Genomic DNA, 12,448 nt, shown 5'->3' on the forward strand with positions numbered 1-12,448 from the left:
GTATGTGTGTGTGTGTGTGTGTGTGTGTGTGAGAGTGTGTGTGTGTGTGTGTGAGTGAGTGTGAGAGTGTGTGTGTGTGAGTGTCAGTGTGTGTGCGTGAGAGAGAGTGCATGTGTGTGTGTGTGTGTGTGTGTGTTAGTGTGACTGTGAGTGTGAGTGTGTGTGTGTTTTCTCAAGGCCACGTGAGCTGCTCAGAGCACTAATGTGTGTTTCTCTGCTTGACGTCTGCAGACTCACATCCACAGGATCTACAGAGGATTGACACACTGACCGCTGTGAGTACATTGTGCTTTATATTCCAGATTCATTGCATAGCTCATGGAATCAGATCTGTGTTATAATGTTATGTGTAAAACAGAGTTTGATTGGGGGAGTCGTGTTCAGAGAGTGTGTGAGTGAGTGAGTGTGAGAGTGTGTGTGTGAGAGTGTGTGAGTGTCAGTGTGTGTGCGTGAGAGAGAGTGCGTGTGTGTGTGTGTGTGTGTGTGTGTTAGTGTGACTGTGACTGTGAGTGTGACTGTGAGTGTGAGTGTGTGTGTGTTTTCTCAAGGCCACGTGAGCTGCTCAGAGCACTAATGTGTGTTTCTCTGCTTGACGTCTGCAGACTCACATCCACAGGATCTACAGAGGATTGACACACTGACCGCTGTGAGTACATTGTGCTTTATATTCCAGATTCATTGCATAGCTCATGGAATCAGATTTGTGTTATAATGTTATGTGTAAAACAGAGTTTGATTGGGGGAGTCGTGTTCAGAGATGTTGTAAAATGCTTTTGTGACAAATTATAGCACTGCCTACAGTTGCCTGGCCGATTAATTGTTTATTTATATTATTAATAGTAATACAGTTATTGATTTATTGGACATTGCTGCTGTCATGATTTTATAAAAACAAGAGCCAATCAAAGCTGTGCATTTCAGGTTTGTGTTAAACTTTAGAAAGTTGTGTGTGTTTTTAATGTTTTTGAAAGAAGTCTCTTCTGTTCACCAAGGCTGCATTTATTTGATGGAAAATACAGTAAAAATTGTGAAATATTATTGTAATTTTAAAAACGGTTTCTTATGTGAATATATGTTAAACTGTAATGTATTTCTGTGATGCGCAGCTGTATTTTCAGCATCATTCCTCCAGTCTTCAGTGTCACATGATCTTCAGAAATCAGTATAATATGCTGATTTGCTGCTCAAGAAACATTCCTGATTATTATCAATGTTGAAAACAGTTGTGCTGCCCGATATTTTTGTGGAAACTGATACATTTTATTTGTGAGGATTTTTAATAAATAGAAAGTTCAAAAGAACCGCATTTATTTGAAATAGAAATCATTTGTAAAATTAGAAATGTCTTTAATGGCACTTTTGATCAGTTTAATGCGTCCTTACTGAACAAAAATATAAATTTCTTAAAAAAAAAATTAAAAAAACACATAATAGATTGTACCAAATGCTGGTAACTCTAGAGTAGAGGTCTTTCTCTCCGAAGCAAAAACTGATGCAAGATTAAAGACTTGGTCTCCATTTAAATCTCATTGCTTTTTAGGAGAAAGCATCTCAAGATCTGAAAGAGATCTCATGTGTGATGCATTTAGGTGAATACCTGACTGACAGCAGCTTTGAGTGTATTTATTTGAAATAGAAATCATTTGTAAAATTAGAAATGTCTTTAATGGCACTTTTGATCAGTTTAATGCGTCCTTACTGAACAAAAATATAAATTTCTTAAAAAAAAAATAAAAAAAACACATAATGGATTGTACCAAATGCTGGTAACTCTAGAGTAGAGGTCTTTCTCTCCGAAGCAAAAACTGATGCAAGATTAAAGACTTGGTCTCCATTTAAATCTCATTGCTTTTTAGGAGAAAGCATCTCAAGATCTGAAAGAGATCTCATGTGTGATGCATTTAGGTGAATACCTGACTGACAGCAGCTTTGAGTGACTCTGCGGTGTCTTAGTCGTCAGGATGAGTGTGTTAGCACAGGAAGTGTGCAGTAAAGCGCTGGTGGCCCGCAGTGAGATCAGGGCGTCACATTCCTCAGACTGACCCGTACATCAGCGCACTCCACGTCTGTCAGTCCCAGAGACGTGCATACCGTCTCATTCAGGTCAAAATATGTCAACCATCCCAATCAGAGCGCTGAAACACGGGCCGTGACGCTATGTTTATTTTACGCACGCTGTCACAGCCATATCACCCTGCAGCCCAAGACTGGTAGCCCACTGAAGCTAAGCAACGTTGAGCTGGTTAGTACCTGGATGGGAGACCTACTGGGAAAACTAGGTTGCTGCTGGAGGAGGTGTTAGTGAGGCCAGCAGGTGCTCACCCTGTGGTCTGTGTGGGTCCTAATGCCCCAGTATAGTGACGGGGACACTATACTGGCAAAAAGCACCGTCCTTCGGATGAGACGTTAAACCGAGGACCTGACTCTCAGTGGTCATTAAAAATCCCATAGCACTTCTCGTAAAGAGTAGGGGTGTAACTCTGGTGTCCTGGCCAAATTGCCCCCTGGCCCTTGTCAATCACGGCCTCCTAATAATCCCCATCCACTTGACTGGCTCTATGACTCTCTCTCCTCTCCCCCTGTAGCTGGTGTCTGGCGCCGCTGTCCTGTGGCTGCCGTCGCATCATCCAAGTGGATGCTGCACACTGGTGGTGGTTGAGGAGAGACCCCCCCCACATGATTGTAAAACGCTTTGGGTGTACAACAATACACAATAAAGCACTATATAAATGCATCATTCATTCATTCATTCATTCATGTTGTAGATAGAACTAAGATTATTGGAGTATGTTTACATGAAAATACTGTTTCAGTCATTCTACTTGCAGTTTCTATGTAAATATTTGTGAAATTTACTAGAAATTTGTGAGTGAAAATTATTTTTTTCAGCAGAGCATCTGCAAACATGAGTTTAATTTGCAGCATTTTCTAGTTTGTAGGTGCTGATTCAATATGATATAAGATTATTATCGTAAACTACATTTATTTGAAAAATGTTAATTGATGTGCATCTGAAATTAATTAAATAAATAAAAAAAGAAATATTAAATAAAATGAACCGAAACTAAACAAAATTGAGAAATGTTGCCTTGGCTGTAAATATAAAATATTATTAATTGTTTAAATTATTAAAATAGACTTAAACTAAGTAAAACGAACTGAAGTAAGTTTAGTTTGACGTACTAAAATAACTAATAAAAATGTAAATATGTATAAAAAAAATTTAAATTAAACTTCAGTAAAACTAAAACTGAATTAAAGTGTAACAAAATTACTAGAAATTTAACTATAATTAAAATGAAAACTTAAAATACTAAAATAAACCTAATTATTGATTGAGTATTATATATAGGTGTGTGTGTGTGTGTATGAAAATTTGTCAAAATGATATAAATAAACAATAAAATAATTATTTATATCTTATTGTTAATGTTATTTGCAAAATATTCAGACAAATACATTTAAAACTTAAAATATAAAAATACACCTAATTAAAAATATTGATTAAAAACTAGACTATATATAATATAACCCAGCGCTGGGTTAAAAAGGGACAAACCCAGCTATTGGGTTGTTTTGACCCAGCAGTTGGTTTCAAAACAACCCAATAGCTGGGTTTGTCCCTTTTTAACCCACCGCTGGGTTATATTTAACCCAGCATTTTTTAGAGTGTATGATTAATAGGCCTACTAAAATTACACTGAAGCAGCGACCGTCATTTTCATGTTTCCTTCTTCAGATTTTAGCATGAAATGTGACCAGGTTCAGTTCTTGATAGTCATTGCCTCATTCTCTTCAGGAGGCAAATTAGAATAAAATGCAAATAATAACCTAATTTTATGGATTCTCTTGGTTGTTTTAAAGATGATGTCAGATGTGTGGATGGAGATCTGTTTTCTGCTTCTGTTTATCGCACATATGAGTTATGATTATGGGAAAGCGAGCAGGGCTTCTGGCTGATTTATGTTAGATGTGTTATCAGATGCTGCTGTCACCAGGGAGGCTCTTATCTGTTTCTCTGCATCTCACAAAATGGGCTTTCTAAGTTTGAAGAATGTATTTTGAGATGTTTTCAGCAGCTGCTTTTGAAAAACAGGAAGTAACGGGACTGATGTTGCTGGCAGAGCTGTGTGTTTTTATTCCTCTTCATACCTGTTTGCACAGCACGACTTTAACTTTATAATGGATCGTATTTTCATTCTTGGTCGAGTTCTTTGCCTGAGAAAAACATCTTGCACAGCCTTGAACTGAACAGCTCGATGTACCAAAGCAGTGAGTGTAGATTAGATGGCTACTGTGTAAATTCTCTAGTGCTACTTCACCTCTTAACTCAAGAACTAGTCACCCAAGATAAGATAAGTCAAATGCATTCATGCACTGCATGTTGGTCTCGTCTGTAAGTTACTTGAAGGAAACTGCAATTGAGCGTGACAGTGTTCTCCTGTTCATCCGTATTGTTTTAAACCTGGAACTGAACCGACACGGTCTGAGATGAATCACAACATTAGGTTTGTTTCAGCAGAAAATGTACAAGACTGAATTAGCTCTTTATCCCATTAATCATTGCAAATTATAATCAATTTAATGCTATTAATTATAGGTATGATATTATATATTATATTTTAATTAATTAATGAAATATATAAATATAATAAAAATATATTTTAATTAAAATGTGATTTTTATTTTAATTCATTCATTCAGTGTTATTGATTGTATGTACAAAATACTCTATATATATAGTTTGCAGTATTTGTTTGAAACATGTGCAATAAACTTTTGCAATACATGTATATGTGTATTTATTTATATTGTATTGCATTTTATATTGCATGAGTTTATTGTAAAATATTTAGACACATTACAAATAAATGTTCAAGAGTTTAAGAAGAATGGCACAATTGCATCGTTTGCAGTGCTGAGATCTTTTAGTGTGATTACTGTTTCCATAGTAACAGTATCTTTTCTGATTCCCTTTGTTCTGGTGAATCTTTATGATTAAATGTAATTTGCATATACTTTTGTATTTAGGCATTTTGCAGATGCTTCTATCCAAAACGATGACTTGCAAACGAGGAGGAACAAAGCAGCACTACATGTAGTTCTTCTGCAGGAGTTGGTTGATGATTTAACTGTATATCTGGCTAAACAAGTGACTAAACCATCTTGATTTAGTCTTGACCTGCAGTGTGAAGAACAGCCCTCTAGTGGAGAACAGGATGAATGATGGCTTTAGACTGGATGCGTGAAGAGATAAACCTTAAATACCTCCATCAGATACCAGAGGCATTTCCTGTGTGCTATGTTTTTATGTTTGTGTGTGTGTGTGTGTGTGTGTGTGTGCGCAGTTACATTATAGTGCTTTTCTCATTGCATTTACATTTTTGCATTTGACAGATGCTTTTATCCAAAGCGACTTCAATTGCGTTCACAGTAGGGCTGCATGATTATGACAAAAATCATAATTGTCGATTATTCCCTTGAAATTGTAATTGCGATTATTAATTACGATTATCACAATTTACATCGAATTATGTTTATACCATTGTTTGATGCAACTGCATGCTGAATTTTTATATGAAAATGAACAAGCTGAAAACACTCTAACTGAACAACTTTTAGTGCTTTTCTATAGTATTAAGCCTCAAATGTCAAATATACATCGGATTGGTTTCTTCTTTAAATTATAAAAAAGTAAAAATATGAATGGTATTATAATGTTATACTAAAACTAAAATTTAAATAATGGGGAAAACCCTTAAGATAACATGTACAGGTGCATCTCAATAAATTAGAATGTCGTGGAAAAGTTCATTTATTTCAGTAATTCAACTCAAATTGTGAAAGTCGTGTATTAAATAAATTCAATGCACACAGACTGAAGTAGTTTAAGTCTTTGGTTCTTTTAATTGTGATAGTTACGTAATTGTGGTATCCATTATTGTAATTGCGATTAGAAATTTTATTATTTGTGCAGCCCTAGTTCACAGTCTACATTTGATCAGTTCATTGAACCCATGACCTACTCTTTGAACTGGCCATTGCTTAAAGGAATAGTTCAGCATTATTTACTCATCCTCAAATCTGTAAGATTCTTCATGCAGGTCCTGTAGCTCAAACAGTGGTGCAAGGTTGTGGGTTCGATACCCAAGCAATGCATGAACTGATCAAATGCATGCATTGAATGCAGTGTAAGTTGCTTTGGATGAAAGCATCTGCCAAATGCATGAATGTGAATGTTTCTAAACTGTTGCTTAAATGGGTCATCCGCTTGTTTCGATTCAAATGACGACACAATGAAGAACCATGGCAAATATTTACAAAACACATTATGATATCAGCTAAATCCTTGTTAATCTCACTTGTGAATGAGACACAATGATGTCATGTGACCAATGCTGTGTGTCAAGAATCCAGCTCTTCTAAATATAGTCCAACATGATTAGTCACAGCACACTGGCTCCTCTGTTTAACGTGGTTTTCTGGGGTTAACGGGATCTGGTGGAGGTCTGGCAGATCTTTAGGGTGGTAATGGAAGACTCTGACATGTTTGGAGTTACACATTCCATGGCAGTGTGTGGACATGTTCACGCTTTCCACACGCTCGGCGCAGGTGTGCCACACGCAGAAAAGCATGCAAACACTCATCAACTCTAGTTGATTGAGTTAACTTGCTCAGTGGTTGCTCAGTTAAGTGTGATTAATGTGTGTGTGCAAGGAAATCAAAATCTTGATTTCTACTAACTTGAAAAAAGTTAACAAACTCCGTAATTAGGTTAGTGAAACTGAGTGTTATGAGTTCTGCTGGCTTGTTAGGGTGTGTGTAACTAGCAGATAACCTATTACTGTAGATATTTCTATGAAAACCCAGTTTTTATAGCTCTGGAGACTCAATGGAGCTTTCACTTTTATCAACTTTTATGTCAGATAATCAAATATCGTACTGATACATTAAAAGAAATTGGAAAGAGATAATTTGATGACAAGTATTTGAGCTCAGAATGAGATCTTTAAATTTTGAGCACACTTCTGAGAAGATTTATTTTTCCTGAAAGAAACATTTAAGATTTAAGAGTTTCCGTTTGCTCTCCAATGCTGTCGAGGAGAATCAGTCGAGATATAAAAGAGATTTGTTTTGATTTCTCTGTATGTTAATATTAAGGCACTTAAGAGTCTCAGTTTGCTCTTCATTTAAAGCTCAATGCTGTCAAAGAGAATTCATCAAGATAAATTGATTCTCCTTGACAGCATTGAGATTAAATGGAGACTTAGGGCTTAAATGCTTCTTACAAGAATCTAAATATTATCATACGGAAATAAAAAAGATTTTAGAATTTTTTTTGTATGTTAATATTTAGATTCTAATTAGGAATATTTAAGATTTAAGAGTCTCTGTTTGTTCTCCGTTTAATCTCACTGAAGTCAAGGAGAATCAATTCAGATAGAAAATAATTTTGTTTTGATTTCTCTGTATGTTAATATTTTAATTCTTATGAGAAATATTTAAGACTCTCCATCTGCTCTAAATTTTATGGAAGCTTGTTTCCTCCACTACCAAAAAAAGGTAAAAAAGAAAAGAAAAGAAAAAAGCCTTTTTATTTCACAATTCTGAATTTTTTCGAAGAATAGTAAGATATAAACTCACAATTCTGACTCTTTTCTCACAGTAGTGAGTTTACATCTTACAAAAAAAATGTTAATGATAAAAATTATATAAGACTTAAGAGTCTAAAAATAGAAAATAAAATAGAATTTGTTCTTTCATGTGTACAATTTTATATTGATTCTTATGTGAAATATTTAAGACTTAAGAGTCGCTGTTTGTTGTCCATTTAATTTCACTGCTGTCATTGGGAAAAAAAATATTGCCGTATTTATGATGTAAAGGAGCATCAATTGAGATATAAAATAGATCTGTTCGGCATTTTCATTCAAATGTTTGACTTTTTTTAGTTTTTTGACAATTTTAGAGTTTCTGTTTGCTCTCCATTTAATCTCAGTGATGTCTGGAAGAATCAATCGAGATATAAACGTTTTACAGTGACACCTGAAGCCTTTATGTGTAATGCATTATAAAGATTTTCATAATGCACACTTTCCCCAGGCGCCACAGCAAAAAAAAGGCTGCCCACTACTCTGGGTGTGTGTTCACGGTGTGTGTGTGCACTTTGGATGGGATAAATGCAGAGCACTAATTCCAAGTATGGGTCACCATACTTGGCCACATGTCACTTCACTACACTACTTAATGCATTATATCTTATCATCAATAATCGTAACCAAATTTAAAATGCATTATATTTGCACATTCCTTGTTACATATTGACTGTTTGCCATGTGTTTTAATGCAAAATGCTCTCTAAATATGTAACAGTGAATATGCATTATAAGGTGCATTAAAATACCTTTTAATAGCAATGCATATATAAGTATTGTAATGCATTCATAAAATGCATTAAAAGGTACATTAAAATACTTTTTAATGCATTATATTTAAAGGCTTCAAGTAAAGCGTTACCTTGAATCCCAGGCACTTTTGTTTGTTTGTTAGTTACTCTGCTAGTGTGTGTTTTTGGATTAGTGAGATTGAGCGCAGCACTATTGTAGTTGAGTGACCCGAGCCGCCGATGGCATGCTGCTGTCTTCTTTTTTTCTTTTCTCCCCCAAAAGCGACAGCATAAGCTGAAACCCTAGTGCATTTGTTTTGTCGGGACAAAGAGGGGGAGGCTCCGGTCGCTCGAGAGAGGAGGGGGTAGTAAAGGTTTGTTCCCCTGCAGGGCACTTGTGGACGGGGGTGTTGTTGTGCCTGTGTACAGCTCAGATGTGTGTTTTCTCAGCGCTAAAGGAAATTGCATCAGTATGCATTATCCAGCAGGGAGAGGCCACAGGAGGAGGGCCGTCTCTCTCTCAGTCCTCCCACTAGAGCCGACTCAGTCATGGGCGCAGAGGAGCCCAGTCGCTCTCCCTGATGGACTTACACTGGATTAATCAACTCACCTCACTTTATTTATTTGCATATTTATGGTTTTTCTACTATCTTGAGCCCTGAATGCGGACGTGGAGCACTATGCACTCCAGAGTGAAGTCACGGAGCTGCGATAATTACCTGAGTATAAAGGTAAGCGCAGGTATTGTGACTGTCCTGTTAAACAGGAAAATGTCTTTGCTTACTGCAGGGTTATTATAATTAATGCAACGCGGACCATAAATAAAAACACTTTTGTTACTTTAAATAAAATAAATGTTAAGTAAAATATTTAAAAACGTGCACTTATTTTATTCCAGCTGATTCCAAGTCAACGTTTCTCATTTTTATTTAATTTAACTTGATGTACTGAAATACCTCAAACTAAAACTCAAATAAAATTAATTAAAACATTTTTTTACTAAAACTTTAACTAAAATTAACATGAAAGTAGAACATTCAACATATTAAGAAAAACTATGATAACACTGGTCAAATTTTGTTCACTTACAAAAAATACTGTGACTGTTCTGTAGTATATTTACATTAATTCATTAGTAGATGCTTCTATCCTAACTGACTTGCAAATGAGCAAATGTTATGGTGCCTTTACAGTATATACACCATCATAATCATATTTAGATGATATTTTGGTAGTTTTTTTGTTAGTTTTGGGGTTTAAAAGACTCTTAATATTCAGTAATATTATGAGTCTGACTACTGTTGGGTGAGAACACAACATGAACTGAATTGGTCTGAATGATGACACCACTGTCTTTAATTGAACTTGTTTCTAATCGTTCAGCTTAGTTACTGAACTGAATTGAGTCGGATAATAGCACTGCTTTCTTTTTAGAGCTGTTTTATAGCAGAGTTTGAATTAGTCTCTTATTCAGAGGAGTTTGCATGATTGATCTTTAATTCACACTGTTCAGTTAACATTCTGAAAACCTGAATACGGTAGTATAATAAAATAATAGATTTTTATTATTATCATCATATTATTATATTATTTTAAACGATTGTATTCTTTAATACATCATAAATATTAAAGTATACTGTTATGAATGTATATATAAATAAAAAAAATATATATATACTGTATATATATATATAAATTCATTATATATATATATATATATATAAACATTATTTTGATTGTATTATATGAAGATTATATTTATTTATTTAACCTTCGTTACGTATAAAATAAGTCCTTAAAATGTTTGTTTAATGATCTGTGTCAACTGGATTTATTAAATATGGATTTATTTTCATTTTGGATACCACCTGAAATGTTTAACCCATATTATGCATTTCAGGATTAATTGTAAACTGAATTATACAAACAAACAGACAGACAGACAGACAGACTAACAAACAAACAAACAAACAAACAAACAAATAAAGTTTTATTTAAAAAAAATTTAAATGGAAAAAAAACTCCTTAACTTACTTGTTGTATTTGTAAATTGTTTTGGATAAAACCATCTGCCAAGTGAATAAATGTAAATATATTTTTGTTTATTTTTAGAAAAGCAAAGCAAGCCTGTAAACAGTTCAGGAAGTTTTCTGATGTCTTCACAGATGTTTTTTAAATAGCCGGTTCAGTTCAGCATCACGTATCTGAGTCGTCAGACCCCTGCTGTGTTTCTCCTCCTCTATAATCCTGCATTTGTCCTCAGACGCTCTGGAGAGGTGTTAACGCTGCTTTGACACCTGCATGTATGAGGCGGCTCTCAGTAACCTGTGCTCTCGCTCCTGTTTCACTCCCTTCATGCTCCGCTGGAGAGCCTTTGTCTTCCTGACCCACTAAACACATCAGAGAAAGACCTTCCCGTCAGACTGTCAGGAGTTCACACGCGGTTTATTTAGAGCGGCTTCGTTTGGTGAATCACAGCTTATAGTTACTGTATGCTTGCATTGCAGTAAAAGGCGTTTAAGTGCAGCTCAGGTCAATTAGAGCATCAATTATGGCAGCGATTTGTTAAAATTTGTGCATTTTTAGTGATCTGTTCAGGGTTCCCACAGTCTTGGAAAACTTTAAATTGTGGGTTCCAGGCCTGTAAAAGTCATAGAAGTCAATGAAACCTTAAAAAGTCATACTAATAATTTCCATAGTGAATATCAGTATTTTGTTTTTTTGTTTTATATATATATTCCCAATTGTAAATCGCTTTGGATAAAAGCATTTGCAAAATGACTAAACGTAAACGTGTGTGTATATATATACAGTATATTAAATATTTATGGGAGATTTTTACATGTCCTGCAAACAATATATATATATATATATATATATATATATATACTGTATATCAGCATATTAGAATAATTTCTGATTTATAGAATTCTATGAATCATGTGACACTGAAGACTGGTGTAATGATGCTGAAAATTCAGCTTTGCATCATATGAATACATTAAATTTGACCATATATACATATAGAAAGCAGCTATTTTAAATTGTAATAATATTTCACATTCATTTTTCTGATTTTACTGTATTTTGATCAAATAAATGCAGCTTTGATAAGACATGAACATTAAAAAATGTCATCTATTTCAAACTTTTGTATTATTGCATTTGTAAGTCTAAAAAAGCAAACTGTTCCTCAACGAGCTGCATGATTTTGGTGCAAATGATGTGTTGCGGTTCAGGATAGATATGAGAGAGAATCTGTTTGAGTCTGTAGGTCGTGTGGTTTTGTAGCAGATGTCCGTCTGTTTTAATAAAGCAGCAGTGAGCCATCTGGAATCCACGTCGTTTAGATATAATTACGGGTCCGGGTCTGATCCGTCACCATAAACACCATCAAAGAGGGCAGATCCTCCCAGATCCCACACACATCTCCTCTGAGCCACACTTGTGCTTTGGCTGCTATTAAAAGCTCCTTTACTGGCTTCAGCCAGGTGAAATAACTTCTTCAAGGTTATGGAAATGCATCAGAAGCTCTCCTTCTGCCCAGTCTTATTTAATCTTTCATCTTCAAAGCCACACGTATCTCCAGTTCTCTTGAAGTCGTCCATCCAGTGCTGTATGTTTAGTCTTCTCAGGCTTTAAAAGTGGTGTTTTGGGTGGGCGCACTGAGACTGATATGCAGGCCGTCCTGAATGCAGCTTGTAGTTTATACCATCGCCAAAGTTTTCAGGTTAAAACATGTTGTTGAAAAGATCTTCAGACTCCGCATGTGCCAGAACCCTCAAACCCCATTCATTAACCTTTGAGCCCCAACAGAAAGCCAAAATAAAAGGTTATTTGGTAAGGGTGTCTTGATAATGTTTGTATTCTATATATATTTCAATATATTTGAAAAAGTATTGAATTTATTTGAACACATGCATATATTTTCGCCCCCCAAAAAAGTTTAGTATTGTCTTAATGTTTATATAAAAGTAAAATAAAATATTTTGACAAGTGTATATATATATATATATATATATATATATATATATAAAATATATATATTATATATATTTGTG

At 34.9% G+C, this 12,448-nt stretch overlaps 1 protein-coding gene across 1 annotated transcript in view; it reads left to right on the top strand.

The window, feature by feature from the left end:
- The first annotated feature begins 8,939 nt into the window (after positions 1-8,939).
- The window catches only part of LOC107569053 (pleckstrin homology domain-containing family G member 4B-like), a 46,444-nt gene continuing 42,935 nt past the window's right edge, over positions 8,940-12,448 (top strand). The window contains exon 1 of the mRNA XM_016255057.1: positions 8,940-9,118. Coding sequence (XP_016110543.1) covers positions 9,050-9,118 — 69 coding nt within the window. The 5' untranslated portion in view covers positions 8,940-9,049. The remainder of the gene's footprint in view (positions 9,119-12,448) is intronic.

This window comes from Sinocyclocheilus grahami, unplaced genomic scaffold (assembly GCF_001515645.1).
Source record: "Sinocyclocheilus grahami isolate Dianchi unplaced genomic scaffold, SAMN03320097.WGS_v1.1 scaffold1307.1, whole genome shotgun sequence".
NCBI classification, from domain to species: Eukaryota; Metazoa; Chordata; class Actinopteri; order Cypriniformes; family Cyprinidae; genus Sinocyclocheilus; species Sinocyclocheilus grahami.